Below are 27,897 nucleotides of genomic sequence, written 5' to 3'. Positions count from 1 at the left end.
TCTATTGGCTGAATGAAAAATCCGACAGCAGCGATTGGTCAAATAACAATCAATCATACCACTTCTATGTAGCTTTCCTGGCTTGACAGCTGTCACTACACGCCGAGGTCAAGGGGAAAGAAGCATGGCAGCGTTATTTAGAGGGTCACGAAATTTATTGCGAAGGTGGAATAAGCATGTCGACCTTGCCTTCGGTAACGTATTTGCATTAACAGTCGGTGCTCTTGTTTCGTTAGCCCGTTTGCAAATGTGTGTTTGGAGGGAAAGACAGACGAATCATGCAGCCTGTTAGCTAGCTTGTTAGCCCTCTCAGGAAGTGTGTACTTACCGGCTAATTTAGTGTTTCAGTTTGGACACAATGTGCCTGAATTAACCTCCTGCTGTGTGTTTCGCATTCATTCGGTGGGTTTGGACAATGTGCTTAATGAAGAGGAGCGTAATGAAATGTGAAGCTTTGGCCAGGAAGAACAACTAACAGTAGTCCGTTTGCAGTATACACTTGTGAGATCTTAATTGTAATATCTGTTGCTTTCCACGTTGCTGTGCCCTAATTTAGGTGTTCTCATTTCCAATACAATAGATCTCTAAGTGTTATATATCCATCACTTCCTAAACCCTGTCTAATGCACTGCTCCCTGCCCATCCCACTATCCACCATCCACCTTATGATCCAGCAACAGTCTTCATTCATCTGATGATCTTAGTTCAGATAATACCTGAAATTATCCTATTTTTTGCATATTACTGCACCAGCATAGACATTTTCTGCAAGGCTTCTGTCTTGTTGCAGCTGAAACTGCAGTGCAATGTTGCTAAACAGATATGGTCTTTACCCCGTCCTTGTGTAGTGTGTGGCAAAGTCCAGTGCAAAGTATTGCTACAGCTGCTTCTTATGAGTTTACACATCTGTACTACACACAGCTCATATTTATATTACTTACATAACTTGTAGTCTGAAGATTTTCAGTGTGTTTGCTAAAAAAAAAAAAATGTTGTGTATTTGAACACATTTTCTCTGTTTCATACCAAAACTTCCCAATCAAATAAGTATATTGCAATGGACTGAATAATAATTCATAATTTTTTTCCTGAATTCATATAACGGTGGTAAACCACAGGGCCGGACCAAGCAAAAGAGAACATCAGTGTCAAAAATTAAAGTTTTATCTGTTATTTCTCAAATAGGCTTATTTATTAGCTTAAGAACTCTGTTTCATGGAACTGTTTTCAGTATCACTTGTAGAAAAACGATTTAAAGATATAATCAATATAAAATGAAACCTAAAAATAACAAAAATATGTAAATGCACTATTACCTTTAATAATAATATTTTTTTCTTGCTTGTATAAGTGATATTTTAAGTCTGTGAATCTGTAGGAACTAATTATTCAACAGTACAAGAATATAGAATGGTTATGTACAATCAAATTATTTGTCAAATATGCTCTGTTGTTAGCTGTAAATATCACTTCAGTTGTAATATGTTTGTCAAATAAAAGTTTATTAGCATATTTGTAGTGTTTTAGTTCCAGTCTTTTATTCTGACTACTGAACAAAGTGACAAGCTGCTGTCCCCATGTCACAACATATTTGTGTTCAGAAAAACTAATCATTAAACATTTTTATCCAATATTGATCACAATTGTAGTTTAACATCATAGCTAAAGCCCTATGTTTCATTTAATATCAATTTCTTTGGAGAACAGCCTGTTTTGTACATTTGCGTAAAGTTAAAAAAAACCCCAAAATGTTCATTTTGAGTCCCCGTGTCACGCAATAGTGTGTCTGGTTGAATATGCCTCTAACAAAACAGTTGATGTAAAGGTTAGATAATTGTTTATGGTCATTTCATATTGATAGTAGAGAATGCTGTAGTAGAAATCAAAGTAGACTTTTGTTTCAGCTTCACTGACCAGGTTTAATCCTGTTGTTGTAGTCTGGCTGGTTCATCGCCAGTTTCCACTTGTTTAGTATCTATTAACCTGGCTAGACCTTGTCTAAGCCAGTAGTGTTTAATAGTCTGGCCAGACTCCTCAGAAGCTGGTTGTGAGTTACAGTACAGAGATTTCTTTGTTCCTTAATCATTGGGTCCAATAACTCCAATTCTCATGGGAAAACATGAGAATTTGTTGTGGGTTCTACATGAAGTCTTACAGGATATCAACAATATGAATGTGCTACCACAGATTTATGTTCAGTCTGTCTTAGCTCCTCTTTTACGTCTCGAACTTAGAAACAAGGGTCTTTTGGACACCATTTAAAATGTAATAATATTTCTTTTACTCTCTCTCTAACATCCTATTCCTTTTCCTCATTCAGTGTCAACACGATCAATGGCCTCAAAAACTCCAGTGGGGTTTATTGGTCTGGGAAACATGGGCACTCCCATGGCCAGAAACCTGTTAAAGAACGGTTATCCTGTTATTGCCACGGATGTCTTCCCTGAGTCCTGCAAAGAACTGCAGGACCTTGGTGCTCAGGTAAAACATATTCAGTAACCTGTATATTCTATGCTAACATTTGACCAATTATGTAAAAGGCCAAGGTCAGTTCCTGTAAGTTTCTGACTTAAGTGTATGCATCTGAGCTGTGGTCAACATAAATGAATGTGGCAATAAATTCATGAAGGTATTTATTTTGTGTTTGTACTTTTCTAACTGTCCCATATTAAGGTAATGGACACCCCAGCAGATGTTGCAGAGAAAGCAGACCGCATCATAACAATGTTGCCTTCCAGTCCCAACGTCCTAGAGGTCTACACAGGCCCCAATGGCATCCTCAAGTAAGCCAAATTTACTGCCATGGTCTCCGTTATTGTGCATGACTGTCTGTATCTGTGTATTACCTTTTTTTTTTTTTTTTGACACTTAGTTTTGATTAGTTATTCATTATTTTGTCATACAGAACATAACAAACATTGCATTGCATTGTCCAATTTTTTAACCTGCCTTTTATTTTTTACCCTGCTTTATTGCTTGTTTTATACTGTCCTGTTTTACTCTTTTACTGTACGGTGTCCTTGAGTGCCAAGAAAGGCGCCTATAAATAAAATGTATTATTATTATTATTATTATTATTATTATTAAACAATTAGCGGCAGATAATAGTCACAGTTTAATAGTAATAATAATTTAAGTTACAGTTATGAAATGGCAATCAAGTTACCTAATAAGTTACATTTTTAGAGCTGCAGTTTACAAAGTATTTCACAGGACTATGAGACAAACCACACATTTTTTATATTTAAAGAAACTAATCTTATTATGTAAAGTTCAGCTTGCAGCCTCAGTATGAATGTTTATCTCTCCAATTTGTGAATTTCATCAACAATTTTCAACCAGTCCTCCAGCACCGGTGGATCAAGTTAAAGATATTTTCGAGTGATATATATATATTTTTTTTTGCTTCAGCACCAAAGATTTTTGAAGGTATTTATCACTTGTTGTCAAATCATCAGGAGGATCTCCTAACAATAGAGACAAAGTGGGTTGCTGTAATTTAAAGCCCCAAATCTGTTCAATTTTTGTTCCAACATCTTGCCAAAAAGTTGTAATTTTCATACAGGACCAAAAAATGTGGGTGTGGTTTGCCTCTGTGTCCCCGCAACCCCTCCAGCATGAAGAAGCATTTAAGTTTCTACAAAACTGTTGTTACGTCTTTTCAATCTGTTCTTGTTTTTTATTCTGTCATTTTGCATTTTTATTCTTCTGTACGATGCTGTTTTTAATTGTACAGCTGTTTTATGGTTTTTAATCCATTCTTAGTTTTTATTTATTCTTCCGTACAGCACTTAGGTCCACTGTGGTTGTTTTAAGGTGTTTTACAAAAGAAGTAAAGAGAGAGAGATCTTAATTGTTAATCTTCCCCAGTAAATCGCTTTGGAAAAAAGCATCTGCCAAATGCATAAATGTAAATGTAAATAAAGAACCATACTAAATTTTTCCAACTAAATTCTCACCAGCAGGCTGAAGAGGAGGTTGAAGTAGCAGATTCACACATATTGTCCCATGGTTCACATGATATAACAGTATTCAATTCTATGTCCCATCTTTTTTTTAATATAATCTGTGAAGTTTTAATATAATCTGTTGAGTTGTGTGTTACCATTTTTAAAGTACCACAACATCAAAGAATAAGTTGCCTCTCAATATGCAAATGTTCCAACTTTTTCCCCAGTGCTATTCTGCAAGGGCGCTGTCATTGCATTGCATTCTGCAATTTCTGCTGAAGATGACTGTGAAATACCAATTTACAAAAAAATTAAAAATAAGTGTAGATTGTGGCAGACACATCTCTGACAGGACTAATGACATGTAGATATGGCTCTGGCAATGAGAAACCATGTGTACAATGTGAGGAAGTTCAAACGTATTAATCGCTTTATTATTTCTAATATATGAACAGATTGTTACAGATACCTTTAAAGAAATTAGCACATTACCTGACTTTCTCAAGTGCCAGCATCGCGATATCAGCCTGTAGAAGATGTGCATGTTGCAGATTGGATTTTCCTCTCATCTCCTTCCCACAGCAGCAATGATATGTAATACTATCTACTGTTTGCTTAGAACTGGAGCCCACTAACACTGACAAATTACCAGCTTATACAACACAGACTGCAACCTAAACTCCATGTGACATAGATACACACAGGTTGACTCGGGTACAAGCACGAGCATCAGGATGCTGACTGCAGCCCTGGATGTTATCAAATACATGTATTTTAAGAATGCTACACATTGTTCCTGTAATCTGATAACCGTAAATGTCTTTTGTGCATATCCATGGGTTAATGCTTTTTCTTTTTCCTTTTCAGGAAGGTGAAGAAAGGAACACTTTTGATTGACTCCTCCACCATTGATCCCGCTGTGTCAAAGGAGATGGCTATAGCTGCAGAGAAGATGGGAGCTGTGTTCATGGATGCTCCAGTGTCAGGAGGTAATGTTTCTCTCATGATCCCTTTTTTGGTTCGTCTTTGATTCCAAACATCTTATGTCAACAAAGGTACCTGTGCATAATTGATTTTGTGTTTAATAGTTATAAACTATTCATACAACACTGTTAATGTTTCTGTTGCTTCTGCATAATTGATAACATAAAGAGTAGTCCATGTCACTATCATTGGCTTCTTTTCAAAGTGCTGGATAATCGAGATACGCAAAATGGAATATGATATTGCTCCTGCAAGCTGTGCCTGAAAGGATACGCTACAGCCAAGGCTGCATGATTGGTTGAAAAAGTGGGATTATTATGGGTATCGTGATTTGGGATTGCAATTTGAGTCTGTTTACTTGATGTGAAATGCATAGAAATGTGAATTGTGCTTTTTTTTTCCAACTCAAACATACATACTGGCCATATCAGAGGCCAGCTGTGGCACAGGAGGTAGAGCAGAGGGTTGGTGGTTCAAATCCAACTTGCCCCAGTCATGTACTGTTGTGTCCTTGGGCTAGACACTTCACCCACCTTCCCTCCAGTGTCACTCACACTGGAGTATGAATGTTTGTGTCCATATGTCCATTCTATATTAACATATACTATATACATGAGGTTGCATTAATTTTTTAAAATTCCACTTCTGCTGTTCACTCAAAATAATAACTCCTATATCTGGACTTTTAACTGTAGTGTATCTGTAAATTGTATGACAGGCTTCTTATTTGGTGATGGTTAGGGCTAACCTCTTATCCTCTCACACCTGCCCAGGCATTATATAAAAAGAAAGAAGTAGAGGAGGCTGTGTCATCAGAATCAGAGCTAGTGTGCACATTTGACAACGGCAGTCCTAGTGGTAGGCATTTGGACCTTTAGTCTTTCCTCAGCACTGTCTTGCACTCTTTTGTATATCTAAACTATGGGACCTTTTGGGTAAGTGCTAGGACATCGGTTGTAATTACTGAGTGGGCCAGCCAGTAGGTGCCCTCTTGAGGTTTTATTGCTGCTTTTGACCGAGGGTCTTAAAGGCAAGGTTAAGGTTTTAAGTCCTCATTATGTTGGCGCTGTCTACTTGTGACGGCTTCTTGACAGAGCACAGGATCACCAGTCGTCCTTAATGGGCTGAGCTGCAGTGGAGAATCCCATGTCAGAGCTTTTCATGTTGATGGAGCCGTAATGGCGGGTATCCCATGTTAGTGCCTTTCATGTCAGATAAAGAGTCATAAAGAGGAGAGAAACTGCCCTCGCATGGAGTGGAGGAGAGAAGTGGGAGATAAGACGACAAGGAGACACATCGCAGTAAAACTGTCCATCTCTCCCTTTCTCTGGCTTTCTCTCTTTTTCATTCACACGTGCATATTTTTTTAGTTTCAAGTATGCGGCTAAGGCATGCTATATCCTAACACGACCGCGTAACTGACTTTTTACTCAGTTTGCTTCGTGCTGCTTTCGTTTTTGTACAATACACTGTAGTTCCCTCCCACTTCCATACAAACATAGACTTACCCCACACGGACATGTTTACTAGCTGGCGTCTGCAGTACAGACCAACTGCAGTCGGTGAGATCAGAGTCTTAAGCCTGTTACTCTCTTAACACACACACACTGTTTACATACTATAGACACGACACGTTTAGTGTGTGCAGTCAGGCTGTGAAGGTCCTTCCTCTCCTGTCTCTTAACTAAGCCTTTTTTTTTCTACTAGTCTAAGATGACCAATAATTTACCTAAATTTTCTGGCCTCTGCAGCTTGTTCTGCAAAGTAACACGCACGCACACACGCACACACACACGCACAGAAGTATGCATGCATGCATACCTGCTGAATGCATCAGCCCACCCACTGTCATCTCCTGTCCACAGTAAAGATTGATTCATATTTATCTTACAATACAAAAACAGTAAGCTCACATAACACAGTAAAAGAGTAATTTTACTACTCAGCGATAAATTAGATATCAAGCAAGAATTCTGCTTGTGTTTTCTTCATTTTATTTCATTGTGAATGTAAGTGAATAAAAAAGTAGCAAGAGCTGGAGGAATTACTCATATTTAACTTAAGTGAAAGTACAAATATGAAAATATGCCATTAGAACTAAAAGTCAAAGTTCAAAGTGTTACTTAAGTGAGAGTACATGTGTTCATCAGCAGAATATCGTTTAAAGTACAAAGTACTCATTATGCAAAATGCCGCCTTTCAAAGTGTTATTATAGCATAGTACCTGATGATAATGAGAGTCTGGTTTCGACAAGCTCTATATGTAAAGTGTCATGAGATAACTCTTGTTATGATTTGGCGCTATGTAAATAAAATTTGATTGATTGATTGAGTAATGGTAAGTCTAATCATGCAGTGAAGTAAAAAAAAAATACAATCTGTCCCTGTGAAATGTGGTTGATTTAAAATGTAAAATTGCATAAAATGGAAATGCTGAACTACTGCATGTTATGAGTTACAGTCCACAGATTAAAATAAATAAATAAAAAATGTAAACTTGAGCTTCAATGAATATGCAACGGGCATTTCTAAATCAAAAACATTAATTGTGTCACCTAAACAACAATCAGTATTTATTGATGGATAAAAGAAAGCTGCAGATTTAGCCTCTCCCCATGCTCCAGATTGAGTTGACTGTTGGTGGTGATGGTTTGACCTTGTGGAGCCAGGTTAGACCTGTGGAAACTGGTCATAAAAGAGGGTTCCAGGTTTCAGCATTTTAGCATTTTGCAGCTTTTGCAAGACCCCCCCCCCATCCCCCACTTACCCTACTTTCCAGATCTTTTAAGTCAGATAAGAAGTTGCATGCTGTGCTCCTACCAGTAGATGGCACTCTACCCAAATAAGGTACTGTCACAAGGTTTGTTAGTAAGACAGCATGAGTGACAACAGGGCTATTATGATCAGGAGGCTTTTTCTGCTCAGGACCTTTATTACTAAGTAATATTATTGGTTTGTTTTTATTATTATAAATAATAATAATAATAATAATAATAATAATAATAATAATAATTATTATTATTATTATTATTATTATTATTATTAAGCTAATAATATTAATGGGCTCAAGATTCTGGCTGCTGCATATGTAGTACCTTCATGAACAAAAATAATACTCTTACATACATACATCTTACGTACAATACATTTTTTATATGTTTGTTTATTGGCAACTGGACGATTTTGCTGTATACATTTAAAAATTTAATCAGTCAGTTTTATATGTGTTTTACAGTGACATTAAATATGAGTAAATTATGTATTCTTATTCAGTGTAACAGCCAGATTCATTTGGTTGGTCAGCTTTGACAGCTTGTCCTTACATGAAATCACAATAAACACTTGTTAATAGGAACATAAGTTAATATGACACATCTGTCTTACATTGCACACCTGTTATGTTGTAAGTTAAGACAACTAAACAAGTTTCCAGGTCTTTTTTTTTTTTTTTTTTTTTACATGTCTTTTTGAAACATAGTGATGCAGTTGATACCGACTTCAGTGATATTTCAGTCTTGATCCACTTTACTACAGAGAGTGACCAGTAGAGATAAAGTGTACAATTGCATAATGTTAATAGCTTATTTATCATTGGATACATCAACCCATCTAATATAAAGGTAGCATTTGACATTATTGAGTCACATCAGATACATTTTCATCAGTATTGCTGGTAAAAACAACTCCCATGATATGACACTAACTCACAACATCATTAAACTACATTATAAATCTCCTATACAAAGATGGTACAGTGTATGCTTAACCTATAGTATGAAATACTTCACCTTTTGTTCCTTAATGCTCAATTCAGATTTTGTTGCTGAAAATATATGTATCCAATTTAGGACTACATATGAAAGTGGCTCATAAAAACCAGATATGGGTCATATGGGGAAAGAAGTCACATTTAGGCCTCTTTTGTCTGCAGTATAGATATAGTCTAAATCTTTTTTTATTATCATTTTAGATGAGATATTATTGTCAGATCTCATGAAAGTTTGAGATGGACTTAGAGCTTAGTCAGTTTTCTTCTGATTTCTGAAAAATGTCGCATTAATGTCAGAATGTTTGGAGGATATGTAGCTTGTGAGAAATGGATCTGATGTTTTCTATGGTGAGTGTGTGATTGCAGAATCAGTGCAAATCTGTAAATCATGTTCACTTCTCCCATTGGAATGAATGGTTCTGAATCTGCCACTAGTCTCCTAGGGGAACGGGACAACAAAAAATCACCGTTTTTGCTGATGTATTTTGTTATTTTCATGATTGAGAGACCCCTAGTGGCAGTAATCGCATACTGCTTATTGAAGGAGAGGCATTGTTGAACTAAAATTCCTTTAGTTTGTAGGGGATAACAATACACACAACACAGACATTCCAACATACTGTGTTTTTTCTTACCCCTATACTTTTGCAAATGCAGCCTGTTGTTTTTGTGGCTTCTGTATTGGTTTTTACTTTTTAATTTAGATTTTCCTTTCAATATAAAACTAATCTTTTCTTGTATGTGAGGTGGCATATTTAACAGAAAAATGTGTGTGTATGTTTTGTGCGTCACTAGGGGTTTGGCAGCCAACTGTGGGAGCCGAACTGCAAAGTCAAAACCGTTTTTTTTAAAAAAGAACAAGGAAAAAAAAAAACAACTTCTCACCATTTTTCAGCTCCTGTCATTATCTCATTGGCATCCTGCTGCTTTTCAGTCTTGCAAACTGACCAATGTGTTGGCCCTAAGCCTGTATGACCCAGCTGCATCATGATAAACACACACATTGTTGTTTCTGCCATCCACCATAGAGCGTTATATTCAGACACTGGTTCTGTAGGCAGGCTTACGCTTGCTTACAGACACACAGCACTTCCACTGTCTGGTGTCTTTAAAAGTGTCCGCATGCAAAGTTGACCCACAACAAAACAAGCTCTGATGTCACAGGCTCAGGGTGTTGGCACAGTAATGGCAAAAATAGGAGGTCTGGCTAACAAGCGGCAGGGTCGTTAGCAGTAATTACCCAGAATGCCTGTGTTTTGTGTCTGTGTGCCTATGGTGGGCTGCCACATTGCTAACGGACGATGGCTTTAAACAGGCCCTAAAAAAAAAAAAATCTTTCATTGTGTTTTTCCCAGCGCTGAGAAAATCAGCTATCGGTGCAAATGAAAGCAAAAAGGAGCCTTGTTGCTGTGAGACCATGGGCACGCTGGCTAATGTTGCTTATTTGCGAGGTCTTATAATCCTCAGCTAACTACCTATTTAGGCTGAGTCTCAACACCACTCTAATCATATCCATACCACATCAACTGAAGCCTGAGCGTTGCAGTGTGTCATTTGCCGACAGTTCGAACGTCATCCTCCATCCTGTAGGAGCTTGTTTGAGCCAAAGCTGGCACCAGTTGGGTCGTCAGTCAACGCTGCCAATCCACTGCTCTGCTGACAGACCTAGCCTTTATTTCTCACCATCCATTCCCACAGGACCTGAGGCTGCATTGATAAAAATCTACTTTGACTCGATTAGTAATGGTTATTAATGTCACAGTTGACAGACAATCCCAAAGTCCATTCACATTGTCTTGTCACTTGTCTCTTTCTTTTATTGCTATAATTTTGATGGCCATGACCCAATTTTTTGTTTTCTCTTTTTATTGTCTCTTATGCCATTGTAGACAAGATCAAAATGTCTTAAAGTGTGGATAAATCAAAATGGATAAAAACCTCACATGAGAATAGACTTCTGCATCTCCTGAGGTTGAGAACTGAAGATAATTGACCTTGAATTAAAACTGTCTCATCAAATGTTTATTTTTTGTCTCTTAGGACAGTTTGACAAGGTCACAAAATTTAAAATGGGATATAATAATGACTATTTGGTACAGTAATAAACCAATAGTGAATTAGCCAATATTAATTTCCCTTCCTCTCCCCTGGAAAAAAAAAAATTGGCAAGTCCAGACATGAACCATCTGTGACAATTAGAAACTTGATAAATACTGAACGAAACATTAACGTCTTTGTAATTAATATCTCTGGAACTGAATGTCAAACCACCCATAAAAGTCAAGATGGGATGAATTTTTGTTAAAGTTTGGTTAAAATATTATTATTTTCCTTTTTAAGTCAGAAGTTCCAATGAAGAAGTGTCACATTAGTATTGGAATCATAGTCTACCAATGCTAAGCTTTTGTAAAACATCCCATTGGTGCTAATTAATCTCCTTATAACCTCTATTATCTGTGATATATACGTTAGTAAGTATAAACTTGGGGTGAGCGATATGGCAAAAATGTCATATCACGATTTTTAAAAAATAAAATCATGATCTCGATTTTATCACGATTCTTTACATTGATCTTTGAGACTTATTTGCATATCTTTTGCCAGGTAAAAAATCACTGCTTCCATTACCTCTTTCCACCGTTTGCTACTTTCCTCATAAAGAGTACCTTTACTAAATGGTTGTGTAAAAGTTGCTTGCTTTTGTTTAATGCTACCTGTTGCCTCTGGCTGCGGTATGGCTAGTCCTCCATCAGTTTGGCTCTCAGCACACTGTTTGGGATGCTGTCTCTTCAGGTGATTGAACAGGTTCATAGTGTTGCCACCATGTCTCTGCAAATTTTGCAAATTACCGTATTTTCCGGACTATAGAGCGTGCCTGAATATAAGCCGCACCTGAATATAAGCCGCACCCACCAAATTTTAAAAGAAAAAAAAATTGTACATATATAGGCCGCACCTGACTATAAGCTGCAGGTGTCCACGTTGTAACATCAGATATTTACACAGAAAGATTATTTAAATATTTATTTCCATACCTTAACCACTTTTTTCCAAACAGCGCCTGTAACACGGCAGTAAAACGGCAGTAACACGGCTGGTCAAAAAACCCAGAAAAGTCATTGATCTCTATCTTCATCTTCCTTCTGCGCATTGAAACCACTGAAGTGGTCTTCTTCAGTTTTGGAGTTGAACAGCCTCAGAAAGGCTCTGTCACACACCACCTCAGTCTCTCTTCTGTTGTCGCTCTCAATGACACTTACGTGCTGCAGCTCTACTTCCTTCTTGGACAGACAGATCGATTGCTTTTAACTTAAAAGCTGCATCATATGCATTTTTTCGTGTGTTTTCCATGATGAGGATTTGTACATGACACGCAAAATGATTGTTAAAAGTTAAGATTAAAACTTCTCTTCGCATTACCTCTTCCACCTGTCTGTCTCGCTTTTGCGCTTTCTGCTTGAGCGCCCCCTGGAGCCCATTAGAGCATAAAAATCTATACTTGAGCTGCATCGTTGTATAAGCTGCAGGGTTCAAAGCGTGAGAAAAAAGTAGCAGCTTACAGTCCAGAAAATACGGTACTGTTTGCGCTTTGTCGTTTGGGGAAAAGCCAAACCAATTCCAATTGATGGAAGTGGAGTTCTTTTTAGGAAGCAACTTGTCCGTCTCAGTGTCAGCCATGACTCCTGCTACACAATGTGGAATCCACATGATGTGGACATTAACCATTGTGATGCATCTGTGTTAGCATATAACTACATCTAGAGCTGTTGAATACTCTATGGCTCCGACTACATCATATTATAGACTATTCCACGATCTCTCTGCTTTGTTGGATCGTCAATACGTTCTAATCCTTCACAATCTAATGTCATCATATCAGTCATCACCCCTAAACACCACTCTTTGTATCTGAATGTCTCTTTTACAACATAATTAACACTGAGTAGTTTACTCTGGACAAGTAATTTGAAACATCAGACATTAAGAAATATTTTTGCTACAATATTTTGCTGATATATTTTGCACTGGGAATTTAACAGTAGTGGCAGTGTGCACATGTGGAAGTACTTCTTTGATTGCCGTAATTCAACTAAATAAAGTAATGGAAAGCGAATATGGTGTCATGCTTAAGACTTGCCTAATCTCCTGCACGTCAAGGCTAACTTATGTTTGTTAATGGATAATGTTTGAGGAAGGAACAGGAGAGTACTTATGTTAACCTAATCTAGTCTGGGAATGGGATTAATGAGAATGTGAGCCTGAAGGCAGTTTAGTGGAGGTTAGTGATGATGACTCTGTGAGGCTGAGTTAAAGACTCAGCTCACATGTGCAGGGGCCGGTGCTGCTGTAGTCTGTCACATTGATGGCTAACTAGTCCTAGGAAGAGAAAGTGGTCCGCCGTCTAGATTAGCATAACAAGCCTCTAACTGACGGGTGCTGGTGAGTGGTGACACAGAGGAAGAAAAGGGGGGGCAGTGGGAGGGTGCAGGGCACTAAAGTGACCAGGGATATTGAGAGGGAGGCTGGTAATGGAGGGGAGTGTGTGTGGGGGGGCATGCTCCAGATGGAGGTAGACCCACAGCAGCTGGGAACTGGCTCATTTTGGCTCTAGCATCTCTGGCCCTATGTCATCTGCTGTGTGTGTACGCGGACACATAGTCAGCTGGTGTATGAGTTACCCAAAAAGTCTCTGTCTGTCAAATGCATCCCAAATGTCAAACTACATGTCACTCATATAAAAGGAAATTAGCATCCTGTCTATATGAAGGACAGTTTGTCCACCTGAACCATGTGAGTGTGAGTATATGTGTGTGTTTGTGTACATCTGACCCTGCCCACTAACAGCCTAATTGGGGATCATTATTAACTTGCTCTATCCTAGATGAGTCTCATTGGGCCAAGGGAAAGGATTGATTGTGAACCTCTACGGCTTCCTCAATTCTCTGTCACTTACCATTGACCAGACTCTCCCCTACGGAAAAGACCAGTTACCGATGATGATGATGATAATGATGATGATGGCTGGTCTGGTGGTCAGTGGACAGATTTAGCAAACCCTTAAGACTGTAGTAAACACAAGAAACTATTTACACTATAAAAGAACCTGCATTAAATCTTCCCTCACGTCTCACATTTCTGTAGTCACCTACTTGCTCGAGGTTCTCATGAAGTTTTCGTGCGCAGCAGTCGGTTCTCATGGCTCTGTGCTCGTTAAGTGGAACCGATATAGAGTCTGTTTTTAACATAGCAGAGCGGCATTAGCAAAGTTGGCAGATAAAGCGTTGAAAGTGCTGATTTCTTTTTTTGTTTTGTTTTTTATGTGTGCAAGCGATTTTGGTTAATGCACACCCTCGTACCATTTCACTTATTTACTTGATATCCGTTATGCTTTTTACAGGGCCTGTTTGGGTTTTTAATTTGTTTGAGAAAAAGATCTGCCCTTGGGTGTAATTATAATGGTGAACCACATGAGGCTGTGTTGTTGGCCTGTAAACATCCTACCCCCACTGGCTTATGCTGCAAGCAGTCAACTCCCATTGACTCAAGGCTGTTACACTATTAAGTGTGAAAGCTGTTTCAGTCTAAATTATAGATGACTGCTACTGAGCCAAAACACTAACCTTACATGTGCATATAGTTAAAAACTTAGTAGCAAACAAGGTAATAGTTTGCCAAGGCAAAAGAGTTTGTTTACACCAACTGCATTTGGATTATGGTGTGACATAAAATTTGGCATATCCCTAAATCTTTCCTTGCATTCCTAAAGTAACAGCCTTTGCATTATCTTTTAAGGAAATGAGGTGTTTGGAGCTCTAATGATATTATAGGTGTTGTTTGGCTTGAAGTGTTTTTCCGTACACTCTCGCGGGGGGAAAAAAAGCAGTGTTGTGGCACATTGTCAAATGCGTCATTCATTACCAAACCCTGGGAACATCCCCTTTTTGTGTGTATGTGTGTGTGTGAATCTGTGAGTGTGATCGTTGTTTGTGCAGCCTCATACTCACAAATGTAGTTTAATTTAAACCCACCACCAATAAAAAGTGCCTACTGGTTTACATTCGGCTCGTAATTCTCAGACACGGCCTCAGAAGCTCCAACTGACGTCTTCTTGGTGGCCGGCTCTGGGATCTGCACCTGTTCCTGGTACACACACACACACACACACAAAAACAAACATAGACACAGACACTGCACTTCTATGTACAAAGAGATTCTCTCTATTTGTACACACATGCCACTTCATTTCACCACTTCAAAAAGAACTCGTCTTTAAAAGGTTATAAGGCTCTCATGAAATGCTTTGGTTGATTGTGTGTGTGAGTGCGTAATGAAAGGAGTGCTAATGAATTTAATGTTGACTACAAACAGGCTAAATCAGAGTCGTGCCTCTGATCTGTTTTTTCATCATAGTTTGTGCCTGCCAAAAACCTGCTGTTAAGCATCTCTCCTAATAGTGTTTGATTCCTTGCTTATTAACTTGAATCTTGTTAATTATGGAGATCAGATGAATGAGCATGTTGTGTGTGTCTGCAGCTTAACAGAAACACAGGCCACATGCAGTTGCACAAAAACTCAGACATACACACCATGCAGTACTCCCCCCCCCCCCCCCCGCAATAATACATCTTAACTGTAGGACTTCATCCTTGCAGTTGCACCAAGGCCAAAGACTTGTTCATTAATAGTTCAGCCAGTGATGCAGAGCAGGATTGGATGGGATGGTTTGGGGGGTGAAGAGGTGGAAACCCACTGCCCACCCAGCCAAAACCTCTACATTGAAATAAAGGAGCTGTGGAGAAAGCAGATTCTCTCTCAAGGGAATTAATGCCCATCTTCTGCTACACATGATAGTATCATTTCTGTCCTTTTTCAACACTTTTTGGCAGTATGTAATATTTTTTGGACCAAATCTGCTCATTTCAGTCATAAGTATTTGCTGTAGCATCATACATAACTTCCGTCATACTGTCTTCTGAATTTCTTAGTGTTATCGCTCCTTGCTTCTTTCCTCTCGTCTCTCTTCCTCGTATCTTCTATCATAGGTGCACCCCACCCCCTAACACACACACACATACACACACGCTGTGTTTCTCCCCCTAGGGGGCGTTGTGTAGTTGTGCAGTGCTAACGATCCAGGACTGTCACTCCCGCTGGGATGGATGAGCTGGCGGACCCGGTGCTCAGGAAGCCTCATTAGGATTCCTCTTTAATCCGTCTCTGACAGGACCGGCCCACGAACGGGACGTCCCCTCACACACACGGTTGCTATAGAGGTGTACACACTACATAGACACAAACATGGACTCGCACAGCGCACCAACAAACACAAATGCACTGTAGTCAATGCACAATGAACAGACTTGGTGCTAACCCCAACACGCGCGTACACATTGTTATGCTAATGATGTGTTATTCCTCCAGCAACAAGGATCTTCCATCATGCCTCTGTCACTGCTTATAGAAATCCACTACAGATCATAAGAGCTTATTATGGGTGATTAGTTAATTTGAGGGAGGGAGAGTTGGGAGGGATGCTGGGAGGTAGAAGAAGAAAGATTGTTTTTCTTCTTCGCTGTTGTCTCTACATCTTTTTTACCCTCTCTGCTCTCTTCTTTGTTGGCTCTCACTCCTTCCTCCTCTCCCTCCTCTCCCTCCTTCCCATTCCTTCTATCCTCAGTGCGATATATTGATCAGCATGTTGACTGTGTTATCAATAATCTCCTCTTTAGTCCTTCCACAAACAGTGATCTCCACTAATGAACCAGCACAGTTGTCAAACTGCTCTTTCTATGTGTGTGTCTTTGTGTATATTTACTTTTATTTTAGAGATAAATAGAGGCTCAGCCTTTAGGCATGAAACAGTAAAATAATAAACAGAACCAATAGAACAGTTTAACTTTCAAGATGCACTTCCAACACTACAGCAAGGTGTTTTACCCACCTAAAAGTATAATAAACACTTTGTCAGTGGAAGTTCCGCACTACATCATACATAAAAATGGTGTTCACAAATATGGCACAGTCTGTAAGTTAGTTTGCAACTGGATGAACCTAAACTACAATAGATCCATTCTAAATCAGATGTGAATACTACACCAAACATTAACAAGTAACAGAAAAGAAAGTAGATCTATCATGTCCATGGTCTGTGGACCATATGTGTCTATGATTGGTGTGTGTGGCGGCCTTATGTTGAGCGTGTGTTTGCTCTGGTCCATAGGCAGCTGCCGCAGCGTGGGCTTCATTATGTGGCCTTAATGACCCGCTGACAGCTCATCACTGACATACACGCACTACACACATACAGTGTAGTGGCATCATCACGCACTTGACAACACCATAGCCAATTATAGAAGGGGGAGGGGACGAAAACTGATGTATATTTATGTTTATAGGTCATGAAAATGTACAGTAGAAGTCTCTCCTCTCCTCTCCTCTCCTCTCCTCTCCTCTCCTCTCCTCTCCTCTCCTCTCCTCTCCTCTCCTCTCCTCTCCTCTCCTCTCCTCTCCTCTCCTCTCCTCTCCTTTCCACTTCATCTCTCCTCTCCTCTCCACTTCATCTCTCCTCTCCTCTTCTTCGTTTCTCCTTGTTTCGCCTCTCCTCTCCTCTCTGAAAATGTGATTTCAGCTGTTTTGTCCTGGCTAATTCCCTTTTAATTATTAACACTTACATTATTAGGCTTTCACTATTAAGAGGCCTTTCATTACAGCTAGATGGCACCCTAAAGAGGGATTTCAACTCCCGTCTCCCTCCATCTCTCTCTTCTGTTCCTTCTTTTAGGCATGTGAATTGTCCTGTCCCTTTGCACAATTATCCAAGCTGCCTATTTCTGACCTGCAACAACACTTTGACTCTGCTATAGCACTGTTTACAAAACTGTGTTAAAGATTAGTGTTTTTTGTCTTTTCCTGCTTGTCAGTACACCAGCAATTTATTGTGTTAAAAAGTCTGTCTAGTTGGACAGCAAATCCTACAATGTCCAGCCCTCATTGAAAAGGGCTTAATTCTGCATTAAAGACCCTGTGGGTGAGTCGAGGGGGGTGGTGTTGCCTCATACAACATGCCACGCTCCTTAAGCCATCGGGCACGGGGAGGGACGCCTAATTGAACATGATAAAGTGTAAAGTTAATTACCCCTCTCGCCTGTCACTGATACACCCATGAGGGGGCCAGCCTCAGGCACAGCTGTTGGTCTGTGTGTGTGTGTGTGTGTGTGTGTGTGTGTGTGTGTGTGTGTGTGTGTGTGTGTGTGTGTGTGTGTGTGTGTGTGGACAGCGAAAGTAAGGGTGACAGGACAAAAGGCAAGGGCTCCCGTGAGGGTTATGCAATGGATGATGGCAACAATCAGCTTTTAAAGATGCCTCTGTCCCTCTGGTGCACCACAACTTAACACGTCTGTTCTACTATGTGTCTCACATACACACACACAAAAGTACACATCTGACCTTTTAAACACAGTTGGTAGTGCTGGAACAATCAACTGCCTGATAAATTGTTTCCTTCTGTGCAGTAAATCCCGATATCTAAGCTCTATACACCTGTTTTACCAGTGTTGGCTGTTATGAGTTCATCTATAGTTTTGAAAACTGTTTTTTTTTTTTGCTCCTGGCTCAACATTTGTGTCTTGCAAATCATTTTAGTACCAAGATGATGGCTTTTATGTGCACTTTCAGGTACCATTTATCTCAGTTGAACACAACACTGAAGTTTGTATATATTTTGTGTGTTTAGGTGTTGGAGCTGCTAGCATGGCCAAATTGACCTTTATGGTGGGTGGAGTAGAGGAGGAATACCACGCTGCACAGGAGCTACTAACCTGCATGGGAGCAAATGTTGTCTACTGTGGACAAGTTGGCACTGGACAGGTAAACACACACACACACTCCAGGTTTACACTCTGTTTCAGTAACTTCATTACAAACATTGGAGGACTGTATCATTATACCTCCTTTTTCTGTGTTCTCACCACACTAGTGCCGGATATCAGTATTATTATTATTATTATTATTATTATTATTAGCATTATTAGTTTTATTGTTATTATTAAAACCCATCAAAATAAATGGAACAAATGAATGCCTTGTCCTCACTAATGTGGAACAGTGTTTTAGGATGCTAAAAATGTATTTTTATTTATTTTTTTAAAGAGTGTAAACATTTTTATTAACTCCAGTTTGTGTGCATCTATGAACCTTATAACAAAATGGCACTGAACATGCTCTTGCTTTTTGTTGCTTTGTATAATGAACATGGACCTGAACCATCGAACATCGGTTATACAGGTACATAAGTCAGTGTATTACCCAGATGCAGTCAACACAGACGTGTGTACTGCTGTTACGGTGAAATTGATAAAATATACAGAATGCACTTCGATTATACACCGAACTTAAGGTAACTTGTTGCTGCTGAGCTTCATGACAGACTAAAATCTCTGCCTCTCATGTGTCCAAGTCCACCAGGAGAAGTGTACAAGTATTTGGCATGTGGCCAGAGATATTTTATAAAAAAAAAAAAAAAAAAAAAAAAAAAGAAGAAGAAGGTCATGTGTACAGAGTAGTAGAAGGAAAATATCCATATTAGTGTGTGTATGGCATCAAATATAGTGAATAAATTCACAATTCTTGCTTATGGTTTGCTTCAAGGGTATTTTTTTCTTTAATTACACAGACCTCATGATACATTGTAGATGTTTGTCGTGCAGTGTGTTAAGTATCACAGAACCATTACCCGGATACTGTTAACGTTGTAGGCTGTGTCTCAAATTACTCTGCTATTCCCTTAGTTACAAATATTGTACATCTCAATTATGGAGTCATTTTATTGTGTCAAATCTGATGTTTCCAGAGCTTCTACCCCTTTTCATGGGTTTATGAACTTCCTACTTTAAATCTATTTACATTGTATTATACAGGGTGGGGAAGCAAAATTTACAATATTTTGAGGCAGGGATTGAAAGACAGTGTATGACCAATTAGTTTATTGAAAGTCATGAGAATTTATTTGCCACAAGAAAATTTACATAATAGAAAATGTTTTTATTCTATGTGTCCTCCTTCTTTCTCAATAACTGCCTTCACACGCCTCCTGAAACTTGTACAAGTGTTCCTCAAATATTCGGGTGACAACTTCTCCCATTCTTCTTTAATAGTATCTTCCAGACTTTCTCGTAATAGTTTTGCTCATAGTCATTCTCTTCTTTACATTATAAACAGTCTTTATGGACACTCCAACTATTTTTTCAAATCTCCTTTGGTGTGACGAGTGCATTCAGCAAATCACACACTCTTTGACGTTTGCTTTCCTGATTACTCATATGGGCAAAAGTTTCTGAAAAGGTATGGATAATAGTGTTAGGTATGATTATGACATCAATATATGTTTGGTTTCAAAACAATTGACGTAGTGCCTGCTGAGAAAAAACAACTAAATGTTCACTGTAAATTTTGCTTCCCCACCCTGTACATCATCTCTGAAGTCTTTGCAAAGCTACCAGTTTACACACATAGTGAAAATGTCTCTTCTTCTTTCCGGCCCATCCCTCTAGGCAGCTAAGATCTGCAACAACATGCTGCTGGCCATCGGAATGATTGGGACTGCAGAGACCATGAACCTTGGCATCAGGTATTGTCAGCCAGTGCTGTGCTAAGCTGTTTCCAACCTTCCAACTAAGACCTTGAATAGAAAATGAATTTGTAATCACAGTATGGTGTTTACATGCAGATGTATTCACTGTGAGTTGGTTACGTTTGCAAGTACTGTATGTAAAAGAGTATTTTAAACAGGGGTTCAGTAGGTCCATTATGGTCTGGTTATTGAGGGATATGCTGCTGAGTTAACAAACTATCACAGCTTCCAGGCATTTTGATAGTATGAATAGTATGAGCAAAGGTGGCATGTTTTAGTCGAGCATGAGTTCATCTATGAACTTGCTCAGATATAGCCGTCACTATAAAAACAATTACTGTACAAGTAATATAGCTGTAACTGTGACGATTTACTACTTCAATACTGGTTTAAAATGTGTGTCTGTGTGTGTAGTTTATGGAAGTGAAAAGAGGTCAGCCCAGCCCAAAGTCAGGCCTGTCTCTGTGAGAGGGAGATGAATGAGGGGGTGGAGCCACAGACTCTGATTTACATCTGCTGATTGAGCTCTCAGCAGTATCCTGTCACAACCCTGTCGCTAAAACACCATCATTCATTTCACCTTATCCTGGCACAAAGCTTCTTTGTACAAAAATATAGAATGATGAGATGTAAATTTTTCTAAATTAAAACAAGAGTATGATGAGGTTATAGTTTAAAGTCTGATCAAAGTATGGATTCACCTGAGGATAGGAGCAGGTAGGGAGATTATAATTATTTTTTTTAAGATTTGGTTATTATATGAATATGTTTTAGTTATCTCCTTGATGCATAAAATTATCTAAACCCTCACTTTCATTTTTCACTTAAGATGTGTTTTTATTTTAATTTATGATCACCCCTCTTTATACATAACCTCTTTCAATACCAGAACGTTTCCTCTCTACTCCGTATTGCTGTTAGATGTTTTTATGGGTTTTGCAACTTAAATGGTGTGTGCATCTCACATTTGTGTGTGTGCACATGTACATGAATTCCTCCTCACAAAGTGCAGCTGTGTTAGTGCAGCTGATTTATCTGTGCTGAGACAGAGGAGGAAAATTGGCATGAGCAGTCGCACATAAATCCCCCCACTAGGCCTCTGAAATATGGAGGCATTAAGGGAGCAACACAGATTTACACATTGCCACACTATCTCTGATGCGCATATACAGACACACAGATTTACATCCACAGACACCGTAGTTCTCTACCAAACTATGACTTCCACTCACTGCGCACATCTTCATAATCTAAGCCTGTAAAAAATATATACAAATGCTAACTTAGAATGACTGAGCCATGCTAAGCCTCTGTGTGTGTGTGTGTGTGTGTGTGTGTGTGTGTGTGTTTCCCCTCTCCTTACTAACCTATCTCTAGGGCTTTATTAGAGGGTTTGACAAAGACTGTCGTCGTTTAGAGAGAGCCTACACCCGTAAATCTCCCATGCTGCATTGCGGCCCAGGCTTGTATGCAAAGAGGTGTATATGTACAGACACGCAGTGACACAAAAGAAACACTCAACAGCCAATTTACAGGAAACTAGAAATAACATTTTATCATCCTGGAGTTAGGACCGATAGAGCTGCCCTTTCTTCAAATGTGCATTTGCGGTTTTTTACCTGTACATGCAGAAACACCCACACTGACACACACACACACACACACACACACTTATGTCCGTGGAGCTAATTTGTTGATCTCAGATGGAAGCCCGGGCCGTCTCCAACAGAGCGTGACGTTCTCTTAGTGCAAGGAATGGCCACGCATGACAATTATGAGTGCACACGCAGACACACACAGACACACACATGCACCATGTCTCCTCGCCTTCCTTTCTTCCTTCTCTTTTGGTTTTTCTTCCCCATGCCTATTTGCTTTACCTCCTTCCCTTTTATTCCATTCTTTTAATCCCCTCATCTCTCCTTCGCCCGCCGTAATTTCTGCATGCAGCCAAGCAGTCAGTGAAAGAGGGAGATGAGAAGCAAAGAGCAGAGAGGCAGCAGCGATTTTTAACGACGCACATGAAGATGAAAGGAGGGGAAGAGGAGGAAAGAGACTCCTGGCCAAGGAAGGGATATGATCTTTTACTAGCTTACAGTTCACCTTGCATGCCTGTGTACCTGCACTCATTCATGCATACAAGCATACACTCGTCTGATCCACATGGTGATTTTTTTTTTTGTAAAAATAGACACACAGATATTTATCTCTTTATTCATTTTATGAGGAGAACGACAGGCGAATCAAAGGCTATAACAAGACACAGTCCTTTTGTGTTGAGACACATAAATTGCTTTTCTACAGCACACATGGCACAAACACACATTTCTCCTTCTCCCCTCTCTCCGTTGCTCAAATAAATTGTCAGCATATGTTCCGATGAAGATTAAAGTTGGGTGATAAATGCGCTTGTTGCCTCTGTAAATGGGATAGTAAATGCTTGTGTGTGTATATGTGCTCGTTACCTCTTTAATGTAATAATAAATGGGGATCGGGCTGGGCTTCCTCTCCTGTCAGACAAGGATGAGGACCTAATCGCAATGAAACAGACAGTTAATATCACCGCTGCAAATGAACTCCACCTGCCAGAGCTCTCAGATCATAAAATCATAAACAGCCTCCCCTCTTCTCTCCTCTTTTTTTTTTCCATCTCGCACATTTCTTTAATCTGCAGCAGCATCACACAGCAACACGTTTGTTAACACCGACTATGTCTGTGTGTGTTTATCCATGTCAATCTTGTTAAAGCGTGACATGTCCTCTTCTCCACGCAAATTACTGCAGGCGAGGAACAACACCACTGCGTCAGCTAATAACCACACCGCTGTACGTATGCGAGTCCCGGTGTGTGTATGTGTGATGGGAGCAGGAGGGGAACTTCATTGATTTATCGTTAACAGAGGACAACAGCTCCCCGTCAGCGTCTCTGGTCGCTATAACAAACGATCTGCGCGCTCGGACGCGCTTTATTGTAGCTCAGCCAGTAACCTTTTCAGCTGCTGACCCAGAACGGAGGGAGGGGCTGGCTGCTTGTGTGTGTATGTGGACAGATCGGGGGGGGGATTGTGTGCGATGTCAAACATATGTCCCCCAGAGTCCTCAGACAGGGAGGTGTCAGCAGTGAAGACAAGGAGGGGGTAGGAAGGAAGAGGCGAATGAGTGGAGAGGAGAGCAGGATGGCGAGGGATGCTTACAGACATAAACTAAAAAAGCCATCATGAGCGAGACTGCCTTTTAAAAACTTTGAGCTAAAACACATGTATACACACTTCGGCGAGAATCATTTATGACACATTTCCAAAACAGTTCTGGTTGTTAAAAAATGAAGGGAGGGTAAGCAGACACAAAAGAGACGTCGAGCAAAAGAGGAGGGAGAGAGTGTTAATGCAATTCCCATTTTTAATTAGTTAGTAGACGGCTAATAAAAACTGTGCTAGTAATGGCAGAATGAGAGCCAGGTGGAGGGAGGGAGGGAGGGAGGGAGGCTGCTGGCCTTAAGGACCTATGATGGTTTAATAGTCATATTGAGAGCAGAATAGAGTTACAGGCCTGTAAGTAATACTGAACTGAAGCTGCCAGGGCTTGATGTGGTCAGCTTTACACTGGCCTTTAAACTGTTAATATGCAAAAGCTGCACTACACAGGCAGATTGAGCAACCGACACAGACCTTACAGTTACACCCTCCCCACTGTACTGCTTGACACTTTGTTTCACTCCCTGCTTCTGTCTGTCTACACTTTTTTTGCTTATTCTTATCATAGTCTGGAGATTTGTCCTCTTGCATATGAAAATAGGTTGCTGCAAAATGGGACAGCAGACCTAAGAGTGTGCCTCTGTAGGTGACAGGTAGCTTTATGGCTCCCTTGTGCTGCTTAACCACTTCTCTTCCTTCTCCACTTTACTTTTTTTCCTCATGAAAGGGGGATGATGAAGGATAGATGTGCTGGTAAACATCAATACTGCATTAGCCAGCATTACAAAGCCTTCAGCCATTAACGCTGAGGAATGGTCACAGCCGACCGTAGGGTTCACTGGGGGTCACTACAATCACTGGCCACCCAACACCCATCTTTCTCCACACCTCTTTTAAAAATGAATTCCATATCCAACCTCCTTTCCCTGACAGTGTTACATTGGCCTCCACATACGTAAATTACAAGTATACACACTCTACATCATACATCTCATCAAAAGTTTTTCCTTTCAGCATGGAGCCGCTGCTTAATGTGGATTAAAACACTGTTCTTCAAGTAGCTTTTGCACAGTTTATATATTAGGTGGAAATTCAATCATAGATTTCCCTGTTACCAACTGTATCCTCGTCACTCTCTTCCAGACTGGGTTTAGACCCGAAGCTATTGGCAAAGATCCTCAACATGTCATCAGGGCGTTGCTGGTCTAGTGACACGTACAATCCGGTCCCTGGCGTCATGGAGGGCGTCCCCTCTGGAAACAACTACCAGGGCGGCTTCGGAACCACATTAATGGCTAAGGTACCAACTCTCTGTTTTTATGTCACTTCATCATCACCTTAACCATGTGATGATTCATTCATTATAAAAAAAAACATCTTCATTAGTGTTTTCATAGCATGAGAATGTAGACAATTGTATGTTACAGTCAATTAAAACAGAAAAATAGATTTCTGTAGTTGCAGTGCTATCTGTAAATGCTCCATTTGTTTCCTGTTAAACAATAATGAATCAATGACTGTTAATGTAGTTGCAGACTAATTTAGTGCTTCAGTGCTTTGTCACTTCATTCCCTGTTTTCTCTTCTTTCTTTAGTGTCTTTTGTCACTCTCTCATCCCTGTAATTTGTTTTGTTTGAATTGTTCTTTTGCCGGGGTTCTCCTTTTCAGTAGTCCATCTGTGACTTCTTCTGCTACTTGATTTTACTGTCACAGCTTTAGCTCCTCTGTGCTGGTCAGACTATGTCTCTGTATTACTCAGTGCATCTCCGTGTCTATTAATACACCTGCAAAGTGTGCTCTGCATACATTAGCCTTAGTAGCTGTATCACACTCACCAAACTCAGGAGATCTGATAGAATCAGGATACACACTTTGAGTAATCAGTAAGAAGTTTTAGATACAAATCAGAAACCAGTCTTAACTTTAAATATATGACGTTGCCAACTTACAGACACATGAATCAATCTAAATGTAACTTGAACTCACTGATGACCTGGTTTTGACTTATGAATCGGTCAGTGGAGGCAGCCAAGTCTGCAGAGTTTCTCCACTTTTGGGTCAGTCATGCATCAACTCACACTGACCTTTCTCTTTCTATGAGACCAACTTGAATAATATCACTGTATCATCAACAAACTATGTCTGACAACACAGATGCAGTGTTCGAGAGCACCGTCAAATCTAAAACCCAGAGTCTCCAAGTGTTTTGGATTTCATAAGAATGAAAGGAAGCTGGATAAAATGCTGGCTACTTGTAAACTCTGGAGCACAACATTTAAGTCTAAGGGTGCACAACAAATATTACCGATCTCCTTGTGAGATATTGTAAACTTGTGATGGCATTGAAGACTTTGTGGGTGCCACAGGTAGCACAAGCAAGAACAAGAAGGCAAAGGCATGGATAGTAATGAGTTTTTCCAGCCAAAACCTGCCACTGCTCCAATGCAGAAAAGTGGTAATAACATCCAATGCATGGACGTCATATGCAAACTGAATTCCTATCTGACAGTCACAGCTCACTACATCTAGGATTACCTGGTCTTTTCTGAAATATTTAAAAATGTATATATTTATATATTAAAAAAAAGTCTATTTTAAGCAAAAAAACAAGGTTACATCACATTGAATCATACCAAACAACTTATGTATAAAAATGTATCATCTGTGACTTCTCCGTGGTTACATACATAGTAAATCATCTCGCAAGGGAGAGACGTAAACCCCTAGTTGTAGTTATTATTTAATTCCAGTCATTTAACACCTGCCTCTCGCTGCCTGTCTTTGCTTTTGTTTCTCTTTGCGGCCTGATTTCCAGGATCTCGGTTTGGCCCAAAGCACTGCCACCAACACTAAGACACCCATCCCTCTGGGCTCCCTCGCCCACCAGATCTTCCGAGTTATGTGCTCACGTGGCTACGCTAACAAGGACTTCTCATCCGTCTTCCAATTCCTACGCGAGGAAGAAGGACAGTGAAATGAGAAGGAGCACAGCCGACTGTGGTGTTATACATAAACACACATATGCACACACACACACGCAAATATGCACACACCCCAGTGCCCCTCATCCCACTATGCTCAGGAGAGACTAAGGCCTTGCCCTCAGGCACAGATCTGCAGGCCAATTAATACACCGTATGTCGGCATATGTCCCCTCATTGCATTAGCTGAATCATATTTTCAATTCATGACGCTCTCTCTGCATGGAGGAAATGCTAAAACTGACCTTAGATCAGTATCTAGAGACAAAGCCCTTCCTCTTTAGCAACTATCTTCCCTGTTTGGTGTGAAAGACCAGAGAGGGGACATGAGGTAGGATGAGGCACTGCAGGTTTACGTGTAGCAATGCAATTACTATGTGCTTTTTCAGGACGCTTGGTGAGAAGTACTTGCATGATTGATTATCGACTGTTTTAGTATGTTTTTCCTGAGTTACTGGTGTTCGCCTGGTACTGAAATACTTGACTCAGGCCTGTCTCTGTTGAGTGACAGCGGACAAGGGGAAAAATTCATGATAACATTCACATAGTGTTGAAAATTTTATTGAACAGAAAATGCAAGAGAGTGCAGAGTTAGGGATGACCCCTTTCCTGATGGAAAAACTAAGCCGGTAACAATAAATTAAGGCAACCAAAAATGGCCACACTCTGGGCTTTTGTTACATTTTATGGCTTTAATGTTTGTTCTCTTCAACCTTCAATCCTCCAGTATGTGTATTATTTCTTTTTACCTCACAAATGCACTACAGTTGCAATGGTTTCAGAGTTTTGGTACTACATTTAAGCCACTACTTGCTGGATCAGCCAGTTCTGCTCTTCTAAATACTGTGACATGTGTCTGGTTATTTTTACAACGCACATTGTGGCGTGACACGCTGCGCCATTTTGATAAATAGTTACACAATCTATTACCTCTACTCTACTGTCTACATCTGCTTATCGAGCCATCAGAGTATTACTTTGTGACCAATACTGTTGAAATTTTATATTGTTCACTACAAAATGTTCTTAAAGTTTGGCTATTTTCGTACCCCTTTTTACTTTAACTAAGTTGTATTCTTATATGTTCCTCCCATCTCTTTTTCTGTGTCTCTCTCTCTCTCTCTTTCTGTCTCTCTCTCTCTCTCGCTCTCCTGTGACACCTGTAAAATGTGTAAAATGTCAGTGAGGACTTGTTCTTCTCTGCTCTGAACAAATGTAAATAGTGTATATTTCATATTGATGTGTAGTATCAAAGAGGAATCTAAGTGGTCTAACACTTTTTCTTTTTTTTTTTTTTTAAAGTAAAAATCATTCATAGTGTCTACAGTTTGTCTTTGCTCCATGAGACTATCGGTCACGCTGTAGCCTTAAATAAAAGATGTTCTCTCTA

General features: G+C 39.7%; 1 protein-coding gene across 1 annotated transcript; it reads left to right on the top strand.

Moving 5' to 3' along the window:
- Positions 1-61: 61 nt before the first annotated feature.
- On the top strand, positions 62-27,897 carry hibadha (3-hydroxyisobutyrate dehydrogenase a). The gene is made up of 8 exons (XM_030147514.1): positions 62-194; positions 2,321-2,481; positions 2,674-2,783; positions 4,818-4,939; positions 18,437-18,570; positions 20,253-20,329; positions 24,670-24,826; positions 26,342-27,897. Exons 1-8 carry the CDS (start codon positions 125-127, stop codon positions 26,498-26,500), a joined length of 990 nt encoding a protein of 329 aa, XP_030003374.1. The 5' UTR covers positions 62-124; the 3' UTR covers positions 26,501-27,897.

This window comes from Sphaeramia orbicularis, chromosome 11 (assembly GCF_902148855.1).
Source record: "Sphaeramia orbicularis chromosome 11, fSphaOr1.1, whole genome shotgun sequence".
Lineage (NCBI taxonomy): Eukaryota > Metazoa > Chordata > Actinopteri > Kurtiformes > Apogonidae > Sphaeramia > Sphaeramia orbicularis.
This window is presented reverse-complemented; position numbering and strand designations above follow the sequence as displayed.